Source organism: Cheilinus undulatus, linkage group 3 (genome assembly GCF_018320785.1).
Source record: "Cheilinus undulatus linkage group 3, ASM1832078v1, whole genome shotgun sequence".
Taxonomy (NCBI): Eukaryota; Metazoa; Chordata; class Actinopteri; order Labriformes; family Labridae; genus Cheilinus; species Cheilinus undulatus.
The window spans coordinates 26,506,895-26,533,913 of NC_054867.1; the positions used below are offsets into that span (position 1 = coordinate 26,506,895).

The window sequence follows — 27,019 nt, forward strand, 5'->3', positions numbered from 1 at the left end:
GAAAAGGACCCAGGATGTCGACAGCCACTCGTTCCATGGGAGCCCCCACCTGGTACTGCTGTAAGGGGGCATGTGACCGCTGGGTGAACCAGCTGAACCAGCAGGACCCAGCAATGTAGTCTAAGGCGTCATCAACTTGAGGCAGTGGGTAGGAGTCTTTGAGTGTGACTTCATTGAGAAGCCGGTAGTCAACGCACCAGGTGCCGTCCTTTTTCTTGACCAGGACCACTGGAGCTGCCCAGGGGCTAGTAGAGGGCTCGATGATGCCTGCATCCACCATCTCTTTGATCTTCTCCTCTGCCCCATCCCGCTTGGAGAGTGGTAGACAATGAGGGCGAAGGCGAATGGGATGTGCATCACCAGTCTCAATGTTGTGCTGCACCAAGCTGGTGTGTGTACAGTCTTCATCCTTGGCAGCAAAGATGTCAGAAAACAGGTCCAGTAGCTCTCAAAGCTGGAGCCTCTGTTCAGCTTCCAGGCCCTCACAGCTTCTGTGATAAAGGTCATCAATAGCTTGCTTGGTTTCAATGGATGCAGGCTGAGGTGGGTGCATAGGTGGAGAGGCTTCCTTGAAGACTGACAGCTATGCAGGGGAGCCTACTGATGATGGCTCTGAGGTGTTGGGCTCTTTGATTGATGGTGGATGAGTGGATTCTCTTGGTGAGGATGAAGGTCTGGTGGGCCCTCTGTCTTCTGCTGTTGGTGATGAAGCTTGACAGCCCTCAGCTGGTAATGGTTCTGCACTGGTGCCACTGGCTCTGACCGCAGTTAATGATTCTAGAGGATCATTAATGGTTGAGGATGGAGCAGAAGTCCCTCGGGCTGGTAACAAGGTGGATCTCAGCCCGACATTCCCAGCACTGTGAAGTGCTATGGGCTTCAGAACCCAGATAGAGAGTGGCCCCAGGAACATCCACCACAGCTTTCCACCTAACCAGCAAGTCAAGCCCAATGATGCAGAGGTCTTGTATGTTGGCCAGCCAGAACTTGTGGACGGTGATTTGGTTAGCAACAGTCACTTGAAGGGATCTCTAGCATTCTGTTGCATTCACCGGTGACTGTGGTAATGCAGAGCTTGGTGGGCCTCCAACCCCGTGGTTTTGAACCATCTGTTCCAGGCAAAGTCCTTGGGTGGATTAGGGAGATGGTGGACCCAGTGTCCACTAGGGCTTTGCATTGAGTACCATTGATGTTGCAATCGACATACAGTCCATGAGTCCCGCCCAGGCGGCCCAGTCGTAGATATGACTTGCCGGGAGAAGGAGAGGTTGTCATGGCTGGCAGTTCTCCCATTATGCCACCCTGTTCTAGTTTAACACTGACTGAGGAGCTGGACTTCTTGAGGCTGGTGCTGGGCAGTGGCATGCAATATGGCCAGGCTCCCCACACCTGTAACATCTCTCCAGAGAGGGCCTGGTGGACCTCCTGGTTCCCCGAGGTGGTCATTGTGGAGGTGCACTGGTGGCTTGGCAGGTTATTTCTTCCACATCACTCCCCTCGTAGTCTGCTTGACGGGCTCTGTGTCTCGTGCTGATTGATTGCCTCCTTGTACCCAGCACATGTTCAACCCTCTTGGCTTCACTCAGGGCCTCAGCCAGGGTCTTTGGTGCATAAAGACGAATGTGTTCTTGAAGGCGTTCTGGCTGGAGCCCCCTCACAAAGGCTTGGAGAGCTAGCTCTTCCTGTGCAGCCGCATCAAATGTAGGGTAGCCCTATTGTGCATAAAGGCTAAGATCTGCAGTGTAGGAGCCCAGACTCTCTCCGTCTTTCCTCTGGTGGCTGACCAGCTTGTCCCGGGCATTATCAGCATAGGCCTGGCATCCAAAGCGATGTTGTAGCGCTCTCCCAATAGCTTGCCAGTTAAGTCGCTCTGATGGTTCAAAGGTCAAAGGTAGTCTTGAGCCTGGAGGGACAGTTCAGGGCCTGTGCCCTTTTCTGTCCATGGTAGGGTTGAGATTCTGGCTGAAGAAGAGGGAGGCAGAGGACTTGAGAGGATGAGATACATGTGGGTACCAAGGGAAAAAAAAAAAAAAAAAAAAAGAGGAGAGAGGGAGAGAGAGAGGGCTGGGGTGTTGAGGGGTGCTTGTTTTTTGTTTGTTTGTTTGTTTTCTATTGATTTTTTTTTTTTTTGAGTAAATGTGAATGTGAATGATCAGAGTGTGTGCATGCTGTGTAATGTGTGGTGTGGTATTGTATGGTGTTGTGTAGTGTTGTTTAGTGTAAGTTCATGTTGTGTGTTGTCTCAGGCAGCAGTGATCAGGGTTATGGAGGGTTGGGAGGCTGGGGGTCTTTAAACTGAAGGATGAGTGACAGAGGGGTGTTGACTGATTGGTGAGCTTCTTTGATGGTTTTCCTGAGGGCAGGGTTTTGTGAGGCAGATGAGATATACTTGATGGCTATTGCTTGGTGTCGTTGTTTGATAGTTTTGATGCCAGATATGGAGTGGACGTAGTGGGTGCTGATGAATGGTGGGAGTCTGTGGGCCAGTTTCAGTGCTTTGTTCTGGATGGTTTGCAGGCGGTTGAGTTGGTGGTCTGATACGGTGATCCAGGCAGGGGCAGAGTATTCAAACAGGGGCCGGATGTATGCAAGGTAAACTTTGGTTATTGTGGAGGGTGAGGCGCCATGCTTTCCGCAGAGGGCTTTGAGGTGGTTGAGTCTGTTGTTGGCTTTGTGTTCCAGGTTATTGATGTGTTTGGTCCAGGTCATATTGCTTTGGAAGGTGATACCGAGAAATGTTGCTTCTTTGCTGATGGTTATGGGCTGGTTGTGAAGGGTGAGGTGGATGTTGTTGAACTGTCGGTGTTGGTTTTTGGTGAAGATGACACATTGGGTTTTGACAGGGTTGAGGGTGATTCTCAAGAGGTTTGACCAGTCTTCTATTTCAGTGATGCATTGTTGGAGTTTTGAGGCAGCGAGCTGTGGGGATTTGGATGTGGACCAGTAGCAGAAATCGTCGGCAAACTGTGAGACTTTGGCGATGGTGGGTGGGGGGTAATAGATGTCGGAAATGTAGATGAGGAAGAGGAGGGGGCTGAGTACTGAACCTTGGGGAACGCCTGCTTGGGGGGTGAAGGGGGTGGAGATGGAGGTGGAGACTTTGACTTTTATCTGGCGGTTGTTGAGGAAGCTTGAGATGATGGATTGTGTGGGTGGGGGGAGTCTGAGGTTATTGTCTAGAAGTCTGTAGATGAGTCCGTTATGCCATACTTTGTCAAATGCTTTTTCAATGTCAAAGAATATTGCTATGGTGAGTTGTTTTTTGTTGAAGTTCCGGCAGATGTCTTCTGAGAGTCTGAGTATGTTGTCTGTAGTAGTTCTTCCTTTCCTGAAACCGGCTTGGTGTATTGCTAAAAGTCCGAGTGTGTTGATATGATGGGTGAGGCGTGATGTGATGATTCTTTCGAAGAGTTTTCCAATGTGGCTGAGGAGGCTGATGGGGCGGTAGCTGGAGGGGTCGCTCAGATGGTTGGAGAGCTAGTTAGTTAAGTCAATAACACAACTGACAACTACACTCATGGTGCAAACCACTCTGCCCAAATGCATGATGGGAAACTCCCCCCACTTATCCCCCAACATGCTACAATATTTTTGTTTAATTGACATTACTTTGTAGCAATCTGCTTTCACTTTGACATTAAAGAAAAATATTTGTTTTTGTTAGAAAAGCCAATTCATATCAACAATGAATGATTTACAAAATCAACAAAAGGGTCAAAAATCCAAGGGGGTGAATACATTTTGTAGGCACTGTCACATCATAAGCTTTAACATTAGGATAGTGGGGGTCCCCAGCCCCTTGCACTGCTATTTTGGGGATCTTGGACAAAAAAAATGTTTGGGAAACCTTGGCCATGGATAACGATCATGCCTTTTAGAATATTACCACTTGATACACCTAAGCACAACACAGATGAAAAACTATCTTGATGGCTGACAACTTAATCCATTGCCATTCATTCTAATGGCTGTACCTCACTTCCTGCCTCCCAGCAGACATTTAGGATCACATGATTGCAAACAACCTATAGGCTCTTTTGGCAGAATGCAGTTATTCACTCGTCTTCTCGGCATCAATAGGTTCTTTGCAGTCTCATTATTCTGATGTTGCCCAAATGTCCGTTGGGGGTCATGAAGTGAGGGACAGCCATCAGGAATAAATGGTAACAGAGGAAAGTTAAGACTTTAAAGCTCCAAATGAACCTGTGCCCAAAAATTATCATCAAAAAATTCTACACTTTACAAAAAAGTGAATTTTTCCACAGTTTAACTAGTTTACATGGCGTGGAGGCAATCAATATCACAAACTACTCAGCGCTGCAAGCCTCCTAGTGTCTAGTATTTTCTAGCCAGAAGAGGAGGACAAACGTCTTGAGGGGTCTTATACTGAGCTAAGAGGTAAGCTAAGCCCCTTTAACATATTAAAAAAAAAATTCCCTCTTTTGTCCCAAAAATTTTAATTGAAACGGTGATACTATCACCGAATATACCTTGTGAGATAAACGACCAAGAAATGATGTGTGTTCACAAACGAGCCTGTGCTACAAAATGGCCTTTGAAACTTTTGAGTGCCAGTTTCCTTTCCTCCATCCTTTGTCGTTACTTAATCCACATTTAAAAGGCCAAACTAGTACCAAATGAAGGGCTATTTGGTAGCCAAACAACTAGCTCTACTGAGCCAAACAATCTGGATCTCTGTGAAGAAATTAATTTCCTGTCACAATGAGCGAGGCTGGACGGACATCAACTGAGAAAACACAGACCTAATGTGCAAAACATGGCAAACTGTGCTGAACCAAACCGGATCACATTGTGAAAACGGACCTTTCACATGCTGTGACACCACTTATTCAGGCTTCAGACAAAGGCTTTTTGATTCCTGCCTGCTTCTGTTTCTCTGAGTTTTCTTTTTATCACAGAATAATTGGGTAATTGTAGTTATCTAAAGTTTGTTTACCCACACTAGTAGTTAATTTTGAGCCCTCAAAATCGCTGAGGAGGGGCGAACACATTATAAGTCTAAGTAGGAATGGGCCCATGTGATGTAAATTACCGTTTTTATTTTCACAAACTTAATAAACACTCCTTATTCTGAATTGTTTTTGACACCGAGGTTTAAGTGTAGCCATCTCGCTCATTAATTCTGCAGCCTCATACATTGCTGTGCCCCCTCACCCCTCCCCTAACTCTCCTCCCTCCCCCCGGGCTCTTCCAACGGTCCAACTGACGACGCGGCTGGATGAGGCAGAGAGGGAATCGCCTCGGAGGGATAGAGGGAAAACTTTTCCTCCTTTGTTTTTTAGCGTGCGACTTACTCTAGCAGAGGGAGAAGAGAGGCGTGTGAGGAGGAGTATTAAGATTTTCCAGGGAGGTGGAGTGTTTTTTTTCAATGTGGATTCACAGACGAGAACTTCCACGGTGAACTAAAGTTGAGTGAGGCACCGCGGAGAATGGGAACTAGCTAACCCTCCTCACATCTGTGGCCAGTCAGAACTAGCTTCGCCTTTTAAAACGTTTGCATGGGGCATGGTTAACAGCAGAGCTATGCCGTTTTTGAAGTTGTAGTCGATTACAGTTTGAGAGTTTGAAAAGGGAGAAGTTGGGAGAGAACCGGTTTTCCCTTGGTACCCTTGCACCGCTTTTGTGTTTGTGAATGGTGGGGTGTTTTTCCTGTTTGACAGCGCCAATTGTCAAGAAGTGAACGTTACAACTGCCGCAGGCTCATCGGTAAGTTTTTAAAAAATATTTTGATAAATTTACAAAGCTGTTTTGTGATATGAATATTTACACAAGTAGACTACTTTTCACTTTCAACCCAAGGGTTTGGTTGTTATCTCCTGTAAGGGATCATTTGAATTGTGTGACCTCACGTATATTGCTTTAAACAATGGCTGTAGGCATGATTGAACTGTGATTGATTACATTTACAATTCAACCGCAGATTCTGATTGATCATTGCCAGTATTCACAGCTGGAAATGTGTCTAAGAACACGTAGCAACCAAGCCTGCCTTATTGCTTCTTCCCCTTTAAAGCATATTACACTTGAGGCACATAATTTAACTTTGAGGACAAAGGCTGAATAACGATTGCTTCACTTTGTGTGCATTGAACCAAACATTTTCCTAAATCTTGTGCACAACTCAGGCTTTGAGCTTGTCTGGCAGAAGTTGTTTATGTAAAAGATGGCAAGTAGCCTTCAGTTCATAAAAACAAAAAGTATACTTGTGATTTGATGAATTGAAATCTCATTTCACAAACAGTCTGATTATTCAGTCCAACAGTTTATACAATTTTATTTCCTCTGTTGGAGGGCTATCACCTCAGTTTTAAATCAAGATATGAATGTAGTAAAAGACAAGCAATTACAAGCTGTTGAGGCAAGGTAATTTTATGGATGGTGATAAATACCATGGCAATAGAAATAGGTATCCTAGGCACCATATACTGGATTTTTTGTGTTGTTTTTCGTTACAACAGTTGCAGCACAATAACTGTACACTTCCCAAATTTATTTAAATACTTACTGTTTCCAATGTATGGGTGCAATTTAGACGGTGCTCTCTCAATCTCTTGCTTTTAGTTATATACGTATATATGTACTATTTATGATTTCAATAACAGAGACTGTACTCGTTCAAATCTTGTTTAAAGCCATTTTTCTCGGCCCTCATAGCGCGCTAACAGCCCTGGCCCTGTGGTTCTCCTGGGTGATCCAGTTTGGGAGTGCCTTTTGGTTCTCTGGGCAGTGTGATGACAACCTTCAGGTCCTATCTTTACTGGAGAGTGAACTCTGTAGTTACACCCCTTCAATGTACCCCTCATATACTTGACCTATACTCTGTCAGCCTGCACCAGATGGGTTTACCTCTTTGAAAAGGCATAGAGGAAGCCCTTCCCAGCTTTTCTGGGGAAAAGGAAGGCTGGGAAGAAAGCATGAAGAGCAGAGGGTGATGAAAGTTAGTTTGCACATGCTGTTTTGCTGCTTGTACCTTTTAATTAGCATGAAAGCAGGGGTCTCCTGTGCATCGTGTATCATTACATACACCATGGTGACTTAGATTCAACAATGAAACACATTCAAGTTAACAAACAGGTATTGAACATATGAAACCACTTTTATGCAGTTTTTAGGAAAGTGTTGGGGGAAGAGATTGAGCAAAAAATGGAAAAGAAAGCTGTTCTGTCATTAAACGATACACTGTACAGTGATGTAAGGAAAGCTGCACCTTAAAGTGCACGGCATGTAGACATCCACAGTAAAAACATGCATTTTGATTCAAAATATCTAGGCTGTTTATTGAACTTTTAGTGTAGCATAGATATATATATATATATTTTTTTTTTTTTTACAAAAATAGAAAGGACCACCTCTTTGTTTGTATAAATCTATCTCAGCAACAACAGTGCCCATAAAGAAAAATAGGCATTCTCACTTTAAGAAGAAAAACACTTTAATTTGATTTAATTTTGGATTAGCCTTCTTCTTTAAGTTGCTTACTAAGATGTTTGCATTTGTTAATGTTGCAAGTTAACCCATTTAGACCTGATGCAACATCATATATTATTCATGTGTATATGCACACCTTTAAGACCTGATGAGACGCTGGGGAGCTTCTACCGAAGACCTCATATGATCTGGGGTGTTGCAATACATACCATGTGCAATTAAATTACAGATTTCTATTTCTGTGCTTCATTTTGGTACCCTGCCACCCTGACGTGACCTTCTATAACTCTAAACCAATGGCACAAATTGCATTATGTTTGAGCCTCTTGTGTTCAAGATGGTTTTTATTCACCTTTACCATACTTTTTTCCTCTTTAAAGTATTTATTCTAGCACCATCATGATTATGCTTCGCTAAAAGATTCTGGCATCCTGGTCCTATACACTTGAGGTGATGGATGAAAAAGCTTTGAAAGTTGAGCAGTGATTGAGGGAAGCAACAAAGAGGTGACAAAGGTGGTACTTTAGACAATGAGAATAACAATTATATGCAGTTAAAGTGTAAGTCAAAATAAAGTATGTAAGTTTTACTTTATTGTTTACTTTAATTGATAAATCCTTTTTTCACTAAAGCTGTCCAAGAGCAGAAATTTAGGAATTTATTAATTTACTTTTCAGCTATTATGCCAGCTAAACTTTCTTCTTATTTATTCAGCTGTACTGCATAAAGTGTATAGGAGTATACACAAAGACACAAGAGAGTCATGTTTACTTGGTTTCTCCTCTGTTGTCAGTTGCCACTATTTGTTGGAACACATAAGGAAAATAAGAGTTAAAGCTGTCTCAATTGCAGTTTCATACTGACCCTGTCGTGTTGCGGTCACTGAGCTGAGTTTACCTCTGATGTCTCCAGAATTGTTTGAATAAGTACTTCAGCCGTGTCAAGCCACATGCTCAGGCCTGCTGCATCTGTTCATATACACAGCACATGGAACAAATCTCTACACTGTGGAGTGGCTCTTGGCTTGTCATAATGAATAAGAGCAGTGTTAAAGAGGATATCTGCTGTTGTAATCTCTAAAAGACTCAGAGCTAGGGTTCATTTATTAAGGAGACTACTGTGTGCTGTACTTGTGACTACTTTTCTTGGAAGCACTTACAGTGGATGAATACAACCACTTTTGCACAAGGTATTCTACCTATTTGTATGTACATTTTATGGATTTTGTGCTACCTACTTGAGGTTCTGAGGATGAAATTAGTGAATTTTAGTCTTAGAAGTCACCTAAAAGAAGCCTCTCATAAAAGGGAGGAAACACTCAAAGGACCAATAAGATGCAACCCGATGTGATGTTTCAAGTTTTTTAAGGGTAATTAATGAAATATTTTTTATAAAGAAACCAAACATTGGTGCCATTGCTTTCCGTTCGAATAAATAGAACTGACTTGGCTGAGTGTCTGCCTGAGATTGGGAAAGAGAAGCCCCATTGTCATATGTAAACCACATAAAAACTGATACCAGTCATTTTCAAACATCCATCCATTGGCTACTTATAGGACTTAAACACTGGTTATAGTTGAGACATAAGAGCGGCTTTGAGTTTGCTTAGAAAACAGAGCCTGAGCGTGATATTTTAGGATCGTGAGATCGCTGTAGGAGGTACAATTATTGTCGACTGGAATTTGACAAAGAGGGTTAAACGGCTGTGCTAAATGACAGAGCAGCAGACATATATAGGCACTACATGGAGGTCTGAACCGCCACCATGTTCTGACTCCCCTTTTGCCATTAAAGCAGTCCTATCTAAGAATAATCCCAGTTTAATCACTGGACTATTTAATTTTACTTTGGCAGTCTGCCTAAGCAGCTCCATTACTAGTTCCACAGTTTGATAAGAGCCTGAGTTAATATATGCCATTATACACTGTTGGTTTCCCTCAGAGGTCAGGACTGCTCTGGGACTGGCTGGGAGTTGGCATCTTGCTCAAGGACACTTATGCACAATGCATGGTTACTTTTAGGTTGCCCGCATCACTCTATAGTTTTCAGCAGCAGATATTATCTCACACTCTACCATAATGTCATTCTCATACTGACATATGCACATCAGACTCCACCACTCAGCCTACTAAAGCCTGCTCTCCACCACAAACCCCTAATAGAGCATTGTGGGACTGCCCCTCCTTGCTTGCTGCACATTCTGTGAACTCCTTTTTCTGCTGGATCACAGCTTTAACTTAATGTAGAACACTTTTAACATTAGGGATGGACATTAGCTCTTAGTATGGATTTTAACCATACTAATGATCATGTGTATACTGATGCACATTATGCACCCATGTGCCATCAACATGTGACTCTCTTCAAAAGGTCTCACATTGTGTCTCTGATCTTTTCATGCCTAACCATAAGTCGCTCTTTTCAGTCTTAAACTAAAAGGCCTCTATTGTTTATGCTTAAATCAGGCAGGAATGAGATTTAAGGATTATGAGGACCAAAGTGTAGGATATGACTTATAAGACATCAGACAGGGAATGGCATCTGCAATGAAAGGGCAATGAATTTGATTAAGAAATTATAGGTTTAGGCATTGCATATATTTAAATGATCTTTAAATGGAGCTTTTTGTATAGGTTTAATGGCTTTCAGAGAGAGATTTCCACTAAAGCCAGGGTTCTTGCAGATCCTTTAAATGTCTAAAAAGATTTAAATTAGGATTTTGAAATTATAGGTTTTAAAGTGTCTTCTTATATTGTGATCTTATATTTTAGATGGCACGTTTCATTGATATATATCTGAAAACTTTAGGCTATCTAATCTTCATTGTCTGGTTAGCATTCTATGAATTTTGTACCATTCTTTTTGTGAATATTCTTATTAATATGAGAATTCATGACATTTAAGGCGATGTATTAGGCATAAATTCACAAAGGAAGAGAGATCCCATGACTAAAACCCAGAGTTTTGGCTAAAGTACATGTAGCCTGAAATTTCAAAAAATGCCTTTCGAACTCATTTGGAATATTTTCGTCTTTAGAATGCATTTAAATGAAACGGCCTAGTACAAGCTCCATGTTGAACATAAATGTTAAGGTCCTTTGTACTTAGCAGACTTTTTTTTTAAGATTTGTTTTGGGCTTCTTTAAGCCTTTATGGATAGAGAAGGAAAGTGGACAGTGTCAGAAGCAGGGATGGGAGAGAAGGGGAGAGACATGTAGGAAAGTGCCACAGGCACAGTACATGGGGGTGTGCCTTAAACCACTGGGCCATCTGTGCCCCATAGCCAACTTTTTTAGTGATGGCAGAACAGACAACCTCATCTGAGCACTTCTTGCCAGCATTCTTTGTTGCTACCTTACAAAAACATGAATCCCGCTCCCCTCAGTAGAATCTGTAACATTGTTTTTAAAATGTCTCTGTTTTTCATATTACTGTATTTCTAGGGAATATCACACTAAAGACATGGAGACAATGTAAAAGAATCCTGTCTTGACACAGGCAGCTGCAGACCTGAAAACTACCCTTGATAAAAAAAAGTCAGATCAGTTTCTCTTCTGCTATTGCCAGAAGTCCCACCCTTCTCAACTTTGATCAGCACAAGCAAGATGTGACATTGACGAGCGTAGCCCTGTTCCAAAAGTTGAATGGTTTACAACTGAGAGAGCTTTTTTTGCCAAATGCACTGAGCACTCAGAAAACTGGACTATATTTTTTTCAATAAAAAAATAAGTGCTGCCAGTGCTAAAAACAAAAGCCAGCTATGGACACAGGCCCTTACTTTGTGACCTGGTACTAAAGTGCAGCCCGCAGAAAAATTCAGCTATGTTAGACTGGTTTCAGTCTGTAGAAGGCAGTCGCTATGCATATTTCTTATGCCCATCCATTATCAACACTGCTTATCCCAATTTGGGGTTGCAGGAGCTGGATGGAGCCTGTCCCCACTGTCATTGGTTGAGAGGCGGGGTACACCCTGGACTGGTAGCCAGTCAATCACAGGGCAGACATGTAGAGACAAACAACCAGGCACACTCACACCAACGGCTAATTTAGTGTTACCAGTATACCTAACAAGCATGTTTTTGGTCTGTGGGAGGATGCCGGAGTACCTAGAGAGAACCCATACATGCACGGGGGAGACCATGCAGAATCCACACAGAAGGCCCTGGGAACCCTCTTGCTGTGAAGCAAGAAGGCACTAACCCCTGTGCCACTGTGCAGCCCCACATTTGTTACACAAAATGTAAAATTCAAGTCTTTGTGGTCAGATGTTAAGAACTGGACATTAGTTATTCACCAACAGTAGTAAATGGTAATATACATAATTTCTCAGCTAAAAAAATGGGGTGAGGGTTTAGTTGCACTTTAAGAAGATGGGAAATGCAAGTTAAAGGGAACTTACTTTACAATGAAAATGACTGTGTGCTGTTAGCAGGGAAGTCCAAAAAGTGTCAACACCATATGGTGGAAAAATTGGATAATTTTCTTTGGTATGAGCTTGACAAGTACAAAATTCTTAGATTTGTGTTTGAACTCTGTGAAGTACTGTTATTTGAGTACTGCCTCCTCTTCCTAAAAAGCTATTGAGGTTGGTGAAATATTCCAAAAATGATGTGAATTTTATAATGTAGTGAAAGTGGCCCCTATTAAGGAAATACCAGACGGTCTCAGTGCAAAATAAAGTTGGTTTGATGTATCTAGTCAGCTACAGGCAAATAGTTCTCCACAAAAATTCAGTTTTGGGGGCTCCATTGTCTCCAATATGGGAGTCTGGAAGACTTGATTGCACTTGATATTTTTTCCCACATTCTTCAGTTCAAGGAAGACCTCTGAAACATATTGTTTGTTGAAGACCAATGCTGTGATTTATTTTCTGATGCAGGTAGCTGTGATTGAAGCAGGTGGTTGCTAGCAAAAGACCCTGTGATACCAAAGAAAAATAGCCTTCAAAGTAGATTAGACTTCTTCATAAATATAAGTAAGGGATGGTTTGTTACCTCCCTGATCAGCACAGGGGAAAAAATAAGCCCTGTTGATGTGTCTAATCACACGTGACCCTGTAAAGGCACTTTAGTGAAGTAATGGGATGTGTTGAAATTTGTTTATACGAGTCATGAAAGCAGCCACGTGCAAGAAAAAGCTGCCAGACGCACTAGCCACACATGTCCATGTGAGTATTGTGCATGCAAATGAATCCCATGTGTCACTTTAAGTCAGCTTTGTATAACCAGAATCATTTTCATCTAAGGGTTTGGTTTTTCATCTGCATGATAGTGTGAGTGAAGAGAGATAAATCTGGATAAAAGAGCAGAATAGAGTCAAGACAGTGCAGCCTCTGTTTAGTTATAGTGACTGGAATGTGGCAGGTGTGTGACAGGTGAATGTAAGAGACATGATTCACTGGCAGGTACTGGTTTGTCAATACATGTTACAGGAAGTGGATGTGTTACAAGAGCAGATTTATTGAGTTTTAGCCCAGGCTGAAATGATATGAAATCAAGACATCAAATCATGTAAACAACACAGCCTCACACAATTAAAACTAAACATTTTTAATCATGCAGTGGCACTTGTTGACACAATGGAAAGTTTTATGTGTGGATTAACCTGCAAGCCAGACAGATTACAAGCAGATTTTCCTCACATTGCAAGACTCTTGTGCCTTCAGTTTCCTTGGCCAGACTGTTCAGTGCGCCTTGTCTCTGGTGACTTTTTTTTAAAGCAGTGTAGAGTTTGAGCTAGCTGCCTTGTGGTTTCCAAACCCAGTTGAAATTGAAAAAGAAAAGAATAGAATTTTTTTAAGTGAAGTGTTGTTCAAATGATGATCTTTGTGTTCATGTCTCTGCTCCATGCCACAAACACAAGGGTCAGTTCCTGCTGAAACTTGATGTTCCATTTCCCCATCTGGCCCTAAGCTTCCCCTTCCTGTTACAGAGGAGCAGGATGCTTAGCAGCAACCTATATGATGTCCTGCTCAATGTGATCCTGAGTGAAAGCAGATGTTTTTGTAATAATGAGCATGCATTTATCCATGTGTATCAAGTTGTATCCTAAACACACTGTAGCGACCTTTAAAGTAACCCCCACTGTTTAAGTTAGCTTTATCACCATGGTGATAGTTCTTATCAGGACTTGGTAAGCCTTACGACCATTCTGGGTGTTGGATTAAAGATGGTTAGCATGATTTGTAGCTGCAACTGCGAAGAGCAGTCCTCAGTACATCTCAGATTCTCAGAAGAGTCTTCTAAGTGAAGTTTTCAGACCATCCAACCACCGCAGGTTTTCAGCCTCTCAGCTGTCCCCGGTCATCAAGTCAGAGGAGGACGCAGAATCCTTGGCTCTGATCACACACGCCTACCCCTTCTTCAAACACACCCAAATTGGCTATGTGGGGAACTTGGAGTCGGCCCGGCCTGTTTCTCAGCAGCTGAGCACTCAAATCTGCACTGCTCAACCCCCTGCTGTGTTTGTTCAGGGGGTGTAAACTCTTGGACAAGTTTTTGTTTCGAGGGCAACATGATATTCCAATAGGTCATCTGTAGCTGATCCTTATTGTGTGTTTACCCACAGTTTCAAACTGTTGCTCCTTTAGTAATGTAAGTGATACCTCTAGAAGCCATTATGTGTCCCTTTTCTCTTTGTACCAGTACAATCAAGGGTGCTTGACACCTTTTGATTCAGCTGGTCTATGCTAAAATGCAAGTTGTTTAATTCAAGTTGGCTTGTCAGTCCAGAACTTGTCATCAGTTATTAATAGATTTTTTGGTTTGATATAGAATAAAAAGTCCTTTGTTAAATTATCGTACTGGGATTCTCACACCATTACCCTAGCATCATCATGAAGCTGGCCTCTTAGTTATGAAATAAATACATTACTATCTGTAACATTTTATAGAAATGTAATAGTCATACTGGTACAGTTACCAGTAAATGGCTTACTTTAATCAAACCAATGCCTGTGCAGTAGTTGTGGACAAAGTACACAACTTCAGTAGTATAAATATTCCTGGTCAAATTTTACTCAAATTTCAGTCAAATTCTAACTTGAATTAAAGAACTGGAGTTCTTGCATCAGTTTTTTTTAAACATTGTATTTTCACAATGCAAGAGATCAAGCAGCGACGCATCCATTGTAAAATCAGGGTAGATGGTATATTGATACTGATGTTTAAAATTAGCTAATACTGACGTGGTTGTTATTTTCATTACTTCTTCTGGTATAACTTTCCCATGATGACATCATTTTCTCTCATGCTTGGCCATAAAATCAGAGTTTTTCCGACAGACCACATATTCTGTCCAATATTAAATCTCTTCTCTAAAACAGAAGTTGAATGTACACCATGGCAGCATCAAATTGATCTGACACAACAGGTGACATCTGCTACTGACATTGGTTCAGGCCCACATTAATTGCTGATGGCTGGTGTTTGTCAAAAAGGCCAATACTGGTTGATACTGTTATTAAGTGATGTTAAACCATCTGTGCATCCCTACAAAAAATAGGGAAGCACAATGTTGTATTTTTGCTGATATTTGATTAGGATTTGGTATTGTTTGGGTTTTTTTCTGATATCGATAACTGGGGCTGGATAGCTCAGTGGGTTACACCACTGACTTTGGTCTGAGAGATGGATTGTTCAAGTCCCAGTCAGTACAGAATCTCCAAAATATCCAGTCTGGGCCTGTTGGGCAAGGTCCTCAACTCCTGGAATATCTTTCTACCTGTATGTGCGTCACTTTAGATAAAAGCGCCTGCTAAATGACATTGTAACAAATTAATACTTTTGAGGGGGAAAATGTGTTGAAGGTCGACAGGAGAGTAAAAACTGTCTGAGTATGGTAAATGATGTGCAGAAATATCTTTACAGGATGCCAGTTGAACATCGGATAAGAAAAGGAAACCAGTGTTGAGTCAGAGACAAAAATTGGGTGGATATACAGTATGTTAGCTGTAAATATAGGCAGAAATGTTAATATCTGCTGATACCAATATTCAACTTTACAAACTAATATCTGCTGATACTGATATCATGCTGATGATATTGTGCATCCCTGACATAAATAATGATACAAATAATTCTTCATTTAAAAAAAACTCAAACATGGCCTTAAGACATTGAGTGAATTTTTCTTGGCCATGAGTGCCCACGGGGAGAATCATCCTTCTCTGCCGTAGCCATCATTGTAACTACCCGTTTTATTTTCGTACTTAATTGAAAGAGCAACAATGCACACATCATCACCAGCAAAATATCACTCTAAACAGATAAGGCAACAACACTTACAACACACAAACCACACACAAACACAGTTTATCATCTTTCAGATCAGATATTTGAAAAGAAAAGAAACTATATCAGCAGACTTCTGAGCAAAATTAACAGGGAAAAAGATGATTCATAAAAATGTAGAGGAGTCAAAGTAATGCTCCCAAAAAATTATAATTGTGTAAGTACAGATACTCAAAAAATAGACCCAAGTACAGTGCTTAAGTATTTTACTATTTTTACTGTCGACTTATCACTAGTGATGTCGGCCTAATCATTGCAGCAGTCCAGTACCTTGACAAAAAATTGGGATTGGCCAATGAAATTGCAATCGATGCATTTCTATTTTCAGTTGCACATGTTAAAAAGGGGTTCTTGGTGGAGGCCTTAAGTCTAGGTATAGGGATCGGTGTCAGTAAGAAGAAAAGCAATGGGGCATCTTTAAAGTATAAACACTACGATCAGGTTTGGGCTAATCTTAAACTTTAAATAGTTATCAAAAATTGCAACAACAAAAATGCTCCCTGCACAACGTCTAAATTGTACAAATGCGTTGGCATGTGTGCTCAAATCGGCAACATATTCGTACAGTTTAAACAGTTTCAGTACCAAAATGTTACTGATTTGTTTAAATTCACAATGAACATTTACCTGCAGTTTTTGATGGCTTAATCTCCTATGAATGTTTCTTATGTTTTGACATGAATGTAGTTTTTAAACCCTCTCTATTTGCTATACTATAATTCATTAAAGGCATAAGAGAGTGGTTCATTCAGATGTGTATCATACATTTTAAAAGTAATGAAAACTTTGACAACGTAATTCCGATCATTAATCCTGAAAATCTGATGACATTCCCAGCATCCTCAGTTTTATTTTGTGAGGTAAGAGGTCAAACAGAAGGTGAGATGGTGAAATATACAGTATCTTGCAAAGCATCAGCATATTAGCATCAAGCTAATAGTGCTAGTAGTGATAGTGCTAGCATAGCTGCAGTCTCTTAGTCCTGTTGTCATTTTGACTGAATTGGTTGCCAGGCGACTTTAGCTTCGAAATTCGGTAACGAAGAGTTTGGATCTCTGGGTGCCTCCAGAGAGTCCAGCCATTAAGATAGATCACTCTGTGTCCAGTTAGGACCCCCTCCCTCCATTACTCACCAGCCCCTGAAGGCAAATACTTGGCACCCATCTAAAAGCAAACACTCGGGGATCTACCAGTTTCCTTGGTGCTCTCAGCTATCTCTATGTGGTCTCCTTTTCTGTCCGCATGGTTTCCTCTGAGTTTCCACTAGAGGTCACAGCATGGGCCTCAGAGTCTTTGTTTGGCCCCATAATGGCTCTATTCTCCCACAGCAGCAAGGACTTCCAGGCTTGCTAGACATAGGACACCATTGAGACCCTCAGAGGGGAAACGTGAGGCAGATCAACAGAGATCTGGGAGTGTAAATGGACATTGGGGTAGAGTTCAGTTCAGTATAAATTGTGTTTGAGTATTAAGTAGTTCATAGTCATAGTGATAGTGTAACTTGGAGACTTGGAACTGATAAAAACTAAACTAAAACGAAGCAAATTTGCAAAATAAAAACTAAACTAAACCAACAAACCAGCAGTCAAAACTAATATAAACTAAACTGAAATCGATCACAGAAAGTGAAAACAAAAGGAAAATAGAAACTAATGAAAAATCCAAAACTATTATAACCTTGGTAACCGCAAACCGACTTGGAGAGGCAGTCACAGTAAAAAGATCAAAGAGTGAGACAAAAGACCAAAACAATGAGGTTCCTGTGTGTGTCAGTCCATTTTCTAACCTCCTTTTCTGGGTCACACGCACCCCGAGACCTGGATTATTGGCCAAGAGAAGCCATTCTAAAACATAAAAGGCAACCGCATTGACCTCTTTTAAACAGCCTGGCAAAGGTGGGAATGTAATGCCTTTACCCAAGCTCCTTGTTCTGTATGGCAGGCACAAGTGGTGGTTGATGTAGTTCAACCATTAACCTAGCAGCTGAGCTGAAGAGTTGAACATTTATGTTATCTTGTGAAGTTTTGTTGTGCTTTCTTGTTGCTAGATGTAGGTCTTTTTCTGTGTATGATGTAGACTGCCAAATCCTTGTGTTTGTGAGCAGAGCTTTTGTTTTTGTCATGCAAAATCACAAACTGGGGCAGCAACATGTGGGCGTTGTGTGGTTCAGTGGAGAAAGCAAATCAGTTATAATGGTGCTTAGCCTATTGCTGGATCTTTGTGTAAAAAGGCTTAGACATTTGTGTAGAACTGTAAAGGTAATTATTGCATATATTGAGAAACAGAGAACAACACAAATAAATCCCTCTGACAGCCAGTCATCTTCAAACTGTGCAAACTAAAAGGCAACAATTCCAGCTACTGAGCCAGTCCTATGTGGTTAGATACCCACTTCATCTGAAGTTTGCAGGTGCTCTTATTAAGACGTTAAACCTGATTGTTTACAGTTGTCTCTCCAGAAGGTTTGATTTAGTTACGATTTGCATTCATTATGCTTTCATAAAATCCAATCTCCTATTTGTATGTTTTAAATGAAAAAGTAAGGTTATGTTATGTAAAGGGACTTTTCCCAGCCCTTATTTTAGCTGGATCCAGATAGTACTTTTGTAAACTAAATTTGCTTCAGTGTTGAAAAATTAAGCAATAGTTTATTTGTGATGTATTATATTTCAACAAGACTACCAAACCACATAAATTCATGGTGTATAAAGCACATATTATGTCCATTTCAGTATTCATTGTATGCCAATGATCAAAGTGGAATGTACACATTGAAAAGTCTTTCCCTAAATACTTTTTTAGAGAACAGAAAGACGTCTCGCACACTGCAGGTCTCCCAAAATATAATTATTTATTGCACCAACTTATTTTTGGAGCCCTGCAGTGTGCAAGACGTCTTTCTGTTCTCTGTTAGTTTCCTTTTCGGCTCAGCACCTGCCCACCTAGGTTTGGATGTGGGTATAGACTTTTTTCTTACTAAATACTTTTTTAACAATAAAATGAGACACAGCAGCTTTCACTGATGTTAAGAAGAAAAGAGACAGTGAGTAAAAGATAGGTAATGGAGGACTGCGAGTGACTAAAGAAGAGAAGAAAACTTTCCAGTTGTCTCATTTTTTCCATGTAAAGTCATTCATAGGCAGGACACAGAAAATTACAGAGCCCTGTGTCTGAGTAAAAGACCAAACAGATGAGGCTTGTTTCTATGTAAGAGAGAAAAAAGGATTTCAGGAAAGTTCCAGGTGAAGAAGGAGAGGCAAGGGGTGAAAAGAGAAAGATCTGGAAAAGAACACAGAGACATAGGCAGGACCGACTGTTCTCAACTGTTTCTCTCAAGTAGAAAACGTGAGTTTGCTGTAATCGGAGCTCAGCTGTGGTGAGATCATATAAGAGGCCTGCCAGCAGCCTCAAAACAGAGACGTCCACCCAGGTTCCTTCAGCCTGCTGCAGCCCTCTGTTTTATTAGTCTGAATGGAGGTGAAATGTGAATATTGTAAGGACAAAAGATTTTCATTCTTATAGCAGTGATTTATGATTTGACATATTATCCTCCTTTTTTTGCATGAATTAAGGGTTTATGTTTTTCCTAATGAACTGGAAACACTGTTCTACTTCCTTGTCTAAATAAACTATTTAAGCTGTATTAATGAAACAAAAGTAGAGGAAAGTTTTTTAGTTACATTATTTTTAAAAGGATAACTACTTTGTCTAGCAGTCATCTAAACAAAGTTATGAATTCGGCATATGACTGTATGTTATAAATTGTTCTTCAATGAAAACAGAAAAGAAGAAACTTCTAGTTTAACATGAAATCATTGTTACAGACCTAGAGATACTGATATTTTTCTGTTACCTTAGTCTATGTACTTACATGGACTGTAATGAGTGAATGAGCTGCTCATCTTTAAACCCTTACACACAGGATTGCTCTTAGCTGCATTGCTCTGTATGTTGAGCTTGTGACAGCTGCACACACAGCAGACTAGAAGTCACAGTTGGCCTGAAGATTTCACACTTAACATTCACCCCTGAGGATTTCACTGTTGATCAGGACTGATATATTTGATTTTTTTAAGCCTCTCTTCTCTTTTTTTTCTGTTGCAGCTGCCAAACCTGCTCAGATGGACTTAAGATAGAGCCGCAAGAAGTTCTACCTTTTTCCTGAACTTCAGCCTCCCACATTCACCCAGAATGGCAGATCCTACAGGGCTGAGCTCTGAAGGGGCCGGGGCAGGTTTGTCAGAGGTCGACCTCTGCAGTTTGGAGATAGAGAGGAAGTATGATGTCATCCCTGCTGTCATCTGCTCCATGTGTTGCCTCTTTGGCATCATCTACTGCTTCTTTGGTGAGAACAGACAGCTGAGAAATAACTTTTTTTGGATGACACAACACCTCACTGATTTCTAGTCAACATCTGTGTTTTGTTAAAATCGCACATTTATGATCTCTCCCGTCTCTCATTCTCAAGGTTACCGCTGTTTCAAGGCCGTCATGTTCCTATCTGGTCTGATGTTTGGCTCTGTCATCATCTTCCTGCTCTGTCACAAGGAGCATGTGCTGGACACTCAGCTGAGTGTGGAGGCCAGCGCAGGTATCGGACTCGGTATAGGCCTGCTCTGTGGCCTGGTCACCATGCTGGTACGAAGCGTCGGCCTCTTCATGACTGGTCTACTGCTAGGTCTCCTCCTGGCTCTTGCCGCCTTGCTGGTCACTCACCAGTTCTACACTCCTACCACAGTCTGGGTCCCACTGGGTGCTCTGCTGGGAACAGGCATGCTGTTTGCAGTGCTGACACTGCAGTGGCAGAAGCTCTTCACCATGCTCTCCACAGCCGTGTTTGGTGCCGCCATCATGACAGTGTGCGCTGATTATTTTGTGGAGATGCTGGCTTTGGCCACACATGTGTATGACTGTCTTAGACTCACACCCGGACCCCCTCTCTGCTGGTACAGCTGGGTCATTCTGGGCATCTGGCCTGCCCTCAGCCTCATAGGCGTGCTGGTCCAATGGAAACTGACAGATGACAGCTTCTCACACACTGAGGGTAAGGAGGATATATCATGACACTCTGATGTGTGTTTTGTTAGAAATCTGAGGAGTCCAAAACACTCTCATTAAAGACTAGTGAATCCCTCTTTGCAGGAAAGTTCACTGTAAGTTTAATGTTTAAAATAAACTATTCACTACCCACATGATTGGTCACATGAACCCTCAGCTGTTTTTTTCCACAAAATCTTGACAGGACTTTTATGTCTACAAGCAAATAGTATTTAAGAATCAAAGTAATTAATTTTAAGCTGAAGCAGAAATCAGTTCTGCTTTTTTTACACCAAGTCTACAAAGGAAATATAGGTTTAGGTTTTCCCACCAAGTTGACATAAGCTAGATCTGAAAGTCATTAAAACATATTTGTTGCAGTTATTTTTAAAGTTTTAAGTCCTAAAAGTTTAATGAATATATTTATTTATAGTTTTTGATTAGCGTGAGGAATGTTTTCCACTGTGTTTTTACTTGTATTGTCTTTCACTTGTGTTGCCTTGAGGTTATGAGTTTATTCTTAGGGGTTTGATCAGGAAAGACACATTTGTTTATATGTTAACATTATAATTTGGAAATTTTTTAAATAAAGCTCCTTTTGGTTTGTGATGCTTTTGATTCCCCCTCGAGAGGGGAACGATTGGTCGGTCACTATCAGCCAATATATAAGAAAAACAACAAAACAAATATAAACTTTTCTTAAATATGATTACACCTGGCAATCTGGTCCCCTTGGTAATAGTCCATTGCAGGTGAGAGAAGCAGTGTGTGTGATGTGAAGTATAATAATAAAGGCCAGTGGTTTTCAAATGGTGCGGCAAGGCAAATTTATGATTACCATGGGAATTTTCTACAACCATATGTCAATACTACAACTATACAATGCCTAAAGATACTATTACATGTGTTAAAGAGGCTAATCTGCCTGGATATGAATATGGTGTGCTTTTAGATTTTGGCTTGATCTTACGTGTGCCTGGGGCAAATAAATTGTGAAAACTACAAATATAGGCTAATTAGATCACCAGTCAATTATTATTATTCCACATAAACATTTTGAATCAAGTTAAACTGCTGCTTGTTAGTTGCATATATGAATTGAAGGCTGAAATCTGTGTTGAAATCTTTGTTAAAACCAGCAGAGAAAAGCCTGTCAGCTAACTAGCATTAACTGTTAGCACAGTGATACTTAAACTGCAGCTCTTGAGCTACATGTTGATCTTAGTAACCAGTTGTGTCTCTTTTACTGCTTACCTTTTTACTGTAGCACTTTGAGATTTCTCGAAATGAAAAGTGCGTTTTAAATAAAATTTATTGTTATTATTACCTGGAAGAAATAATCCTCCTCCTGAAAAACTTTAAAAGAAGGGAAACACTGTCATCATAAGAGAATTGCTGCATGCCATGTCAATACATTTTTGCACATGTATGACAGGCTTTAATAACCTGACATGCCAAATGGATTTGTTTCACACATCCATCTGGGAAAGCTGCAACAGGAAACGTTGGAGAAAAGGCAGAGGCTTTGAAAAGAACTCTGAGTGTGAGTCTGTCACATCTCTATAAAATAAAATAAAAGCAACACAACACATGACCTAGCCGCTATTGAGCCGCGCGTGCGCAGCTACTGAGGACTAACGTGAAACATGGCGACTATAGACATAACTTTTGTCGTTTTTGAAAAGAAAACAACTCACTGCTGTTCTTTGTTCTTCTTTAAACAAAGAAATGTCGTCAAATTCTGATAAAACTGGCGCTTTAGCAGCATCCACGCTAATCTCTTCCTCCATAACTGCACCAGCTCTGGCTGCTGCTTGTTTACGTCACGACCCTGCTGCGCCTGAAAGTGCTGCCCCTCGTCGCTGATTGGTCCTGTCACTTTCTAACCAGGCCTAAATGGTTCAGACGGGAGCTTTGCAAGATGAATTCGCCTGTGAAAAACAAGGGAACGGGCGTATCCATCTGCTTTGCAAGGTTAAGCCTTTAATTGATAAATTTACATTTAAACCTTAATATTTTTTTGCTATATCATTACTGTCGGATGCACACACGATCAAGGCACATGCACTAGGAAGAGAGAACATCCCTTCAGTAAGTTAATTCATTGAGGTGTGATGTCTCCTGTTTAAACTGAAGGTTCTTATGCCCTTTTTAAATAATTCTTTCAGTCACTTCTGCCAATCCTCTCCCTTACTCATATTTTGTGATTTTTGTGATAAGTGTTATCATCAATGAGCCTCCACACTCTCATATTACGTGTTTTATAATGTAATATTAAGTGCATCATGTTTAAATGCGTGTATGTTATTTGATCTTTAATATTCTATTGATGGATATTGTTGAAAGAGCAGAAAGAAAAATAAACAAAGCTACAAAATGAGGCCAGGCAGAACAAGACGATGTGTGTGGGAGAGTGTGGGCTGTTTTAGTCATTTGGAGGCCCAGGGCATAAACCACCATGAGGTCCCTCCCCCTTAAGCTCAAAGCATTAATGATGAGTTAAAAGAAAATTGTGAAAGTAACTTTTCGAAACCACAGAAGTCCAGTACATGAAATATACAGGTGCACCTCAAAATGTCAGAATATTATCCTGGGATTTACTTCAAAAGGTGAAACTTTTATGAATTCTAGATTCATCTGATACAAAGTCAAATATTTCAAGGCTTTTTTTTTGTTTAAATGACATAAAACATAAAAAACTAGATCTGAAAATAATATAATATAAAAAATAGTCCAAAACAGGGTCAAAATAAAGAAATGCTGACCCTCTGGAAAATAATGCTCATTTATGCACTCAGTAATTGGTTGCAGCTCCTTTTGCACTAATTACTGCATCTATGTGATGTGGCATGGAACCAATCAGTCCGTGGCACTGCTGGGTTGTTATGAAGCCCAGGTTGCTTTGATGGCAGCCTTCAGCTCGTCGGTATTGTTGAGTCTGGTGTCTCAGAGATTCTCTATGGGGTTCAGGTCAGGCCAGTTGGCTGGCCAATCAAGCACAGCAATTCCATGGTCAGCAAATCAGAGACTAGTAGTTTTGGCTTCACTGTGGGCAGATGCCAAGTCCTGCTGGACTGCTGTTGCACCTTTGCTCACCACACTTTTCCCTTCCAGTCAACTTTCCATGAATATGCTTTGATACAGTCTCTGAAAACAGCCTGCCCTTTAAGTGATGACCTATGTGGCTTACCCTCATTGTGGAGGATGTCAATGATTGTCCTCTTGATGTTTGTCAAGTCAGCATATTTGTGGTTGTGTGTACTGAACCACTATAAAGGTTAAGGAAACTTTTGCAAATTGGACTTTTCCACAATATTTTGATTTTTTCAGACAGTGGAATTAGATTTTTGTGCATTGTAAGCCATAATCATCAAGATTTAAACACAGAAGTCATTGAATATTTCACTTTGTATGATATGTATCTAGTACTGATCAAAGTTTAACCTTTTGAAGTAAATCACAGGAAAAAATGAACTTTATTATTTATTATTTTAACTGGGTAAATACCCAAATAGCCATTAGTAGCTACATTATCAGCTCTGGGAAGAACATCACACCCCAAACTCAGCACATTGTGATATCTTATCAAGTCTCTAGGCAAGGTGGAACCTACATCAATAAAAAATGCTTTCGATTGGTTTTCTATCTTTCTACCTGGTATTTCACTGGTTTTTGGAATTCTATCTATTATTTTGACACAAAACATAAATCAAAAATCATCATTAGTATCTTCTATATGTATCCTGCTGCTCAAAGAAACACAGCGTTTCTACATTTCAGAGAAAATTCAAAATAGATTCACCTGTAGGCTGTCATTTTTGTGCAATGCATTCTGGTTAGTGAAGTCTTCAGGGTGCATTGTTCTTATTTTTGCAGCGTTTTGAATGCACTCACCTCAGTCTTCATTAGTTACTTATTCCTTATTGTCCTCTTTGCTTAAACTGCACTTGGGTTTAAAATTGAACGGTTTTAAGGGTAAAACTACAAATAGGAAGGGTAGTGATGTCATCTGACTGCATTCATCCTCTTCTGATATGGAGTTTCATCCATTAAATCTTTTAGATTTTAAACTTGTGCAGTTTTAGCAGAGAGGACAAAAGAGAGAAGTAGCTGTAATGTAGACTGAGGTGAGAACATTCAAAAAGCTGTGGAAAGAACAGGAAGATTGTAGCCAATGAATCATCACTTTGCATAATTCAGTTGTCCTTACGGTAGGATAAAACAAAGCAAGTGAAAACATGTCGTTGACTATTACTTTGGTGCTCCTTTCTTAGGTTATTCTGCCACCCATATGACATTTCAATAGACTGACAATCCATTAAACCAGCTTCTGTATTTAAAACATTAAATATGATCGTTATCAGCCAATTCTAACCATAGATGATCAATAATGGCTGCAAAAAGACCTGGTCAGGACATTGCCAATAGAAAGGGTTTTTGACAAGAACCCACCCTGATTTCTTTTAACTCTCAAAGTTTATCACTCAGTCAGAACTGAGAATTGGATTTTTTTTTTTTTTTGAATGGGCATTTTTGTATATCAGTACCACATCTGACACCCCCACTGCAGCAGTTTCAGACATTAAAAGTTACTCCACAGAAATAGTCTAAAATTATGCTAGTGGTCTTGTTTGTTTTTGAAGGTCACAAAGAGGGATCACTTTTAATTCCACTCTCAAAGCTTTAATTTCTCCTTCCACTGTGTCTCATAGTCCTTTTGAATCCCTGTGATGTTTATTACTTTATTATTTATAATGTTGACTTTTACTTTCCCCGTCTTTTAGTTGTGATCAGTCGGAGACAGAAGAGAGTCCAGCTGATGAGGATTCGGGAGAAAGACGCCAAGAAGCGACAGCAGGCAGGTGGGCAGGAAGGCACATACCGCCGTAAACCCACCCCAGTGAAACGTTACGCTGGTGATCTACTGGCACCGGTCAGTGTCACCCAACATGACGTTTGCTGTGAAAATGATGCCCTATATTCTACACTTCCTAACTGACTGAGCCCTCTCCTTTTGTCGTTCTCAGAGCTACCTGCAAAGTCTGCGGGACAGACAGATGGGCACCGGCACTTCCCTTAGCAGCCTGGGAACTGCCAACCACACCATGATCGACCTGGACTTTGAGACTGGATCCACAGCACCCCTCACAGCTACCACCCCGGTCATCAGGGTGTGAGTCTTACAAAGGATGAGAAGGGACTGCTTGGTGCTTCGCTGGTTCTCCAGCTGTGTCTTCATGAAGAAGAGAAGAACAAATAAACTGTGACTCTCACTGAAGGCTTTTATTCTGCCTTAGTGTTCAATGAGAGAGAAAGCTGCCTATTTGAAAGTAAAATGTGTGGAGTTCCAGTTTGGTGAGGACTATAACCACTGCAACGCCCCTGTTCCTCAGAGATGTACTTAAAAACATTCCTACATTGTAGGGTCCTTAATTTCTTTTCCTTATGTATCTAATACATAAAAAGCAAGTACGAGCCTGAAGACCAAGTGTGTGTCATTTTTAGTTGTGACTATAACAAAGAAATAAATTTGACATTACATGTACTGTACTTAAAAATTAGCCATTGCCATGAAGTGTTGTGTTATGACATTTTGTATTGTTTAACTGTGGTCGTAGAATTCCTCAAATTTTATTGTTAAATTTACTAAATTGTGTTTTTTTTAGATGGAGTGTGTTGTGACAGTAAAATAGAGCATGTAGGTGGAAATAGAAGTATGAAAGTGAAGTAAAAATTAAATGATGCAATTAAGATACAGTTTGTATGGAAAGCTCTTGTCAGAGCTTTTAGCGGGATCTTTTCCAGCAGCACTCCTTATCCTGTGACTTTTTGTGTGTTTGTTTGTTAGAACGTCACAGGTAACAACTGGCCTGTTGAGGTTTTCTAATTTAATTTATACAATGAATATGGTAGTTTTGGAAAAAGGGCAACAAACAAAGCATGTCTGTTGTCAATTTGTAGATTTTTAAATAATTATCCCTTTTGTTGTTTGGATTTTTCAGGGACAATGTACTTTGTTACCTGGATGTGTACATACCTGTTTATAGAGATGTCAAAGATGAATAAATGTGTTTGATATAAAACCACCTTGTAGACATTGGTTAAGTGAAAGGACTGTCTCTGTGGGCTCTGTGCAACACTGGCAGCATTACTCATCAGATTTTCATGGACAAGAAAAGAGGTCAGGGGAGGGATTTCCTACTCTGCAAGTGGTTTGCGTTACCATGGTGTTGTTGAAGTGT

The 27,019-nt window shown here is 40.6% G+C and overlaps 1 protein-coding gene across 3 annotated transcripts; it reads left to right on the top strand.

Moving 5' to 3' along the window:
* The first annotated feature begins 5,215 nt into the window (after positions 1-5,215).
* On the top strand, positions 5,216-26,860 carry LOC121506964 (transmembrane protein 198-like). 3 transcript variants are annotated; one of them, XM_041783036.1, is made up of 5 exons: positions 5,216-5,727; positions 19,845-20,085; positions 20,209-20,784; positions 25,562-25,710; positions 25,805-26,860. In XM_041783036.1, exons 2-5 carry the CDS (start codon positions 19,932-19,934, stop codon positions 25,952-25,954), a joined length of 1,029 nt encoding a protein of 342 aa, XP_041638970.1. In that variant the 5' UTR covers positions 5,216-5,727; positions 19,845-19,931; the 3' UTR covers positions 25,955-26,860. The 3 variants fall into 3 exon arrangements, with proteins under 3 accessions (XP_041638970.1, XP_041638972.1, XP_041638971.1); XM_041783038.1 differs by having other exon boundaries at positions 25,562-25,639; XM_041783037.1 differs by lacking the exon at positions 5,216-5,727 and adding an exon at positions 6,680-6,958.
* The last annotated feature ends 159 nt before the right edge of the window (positions 26,861-27,019 follow it).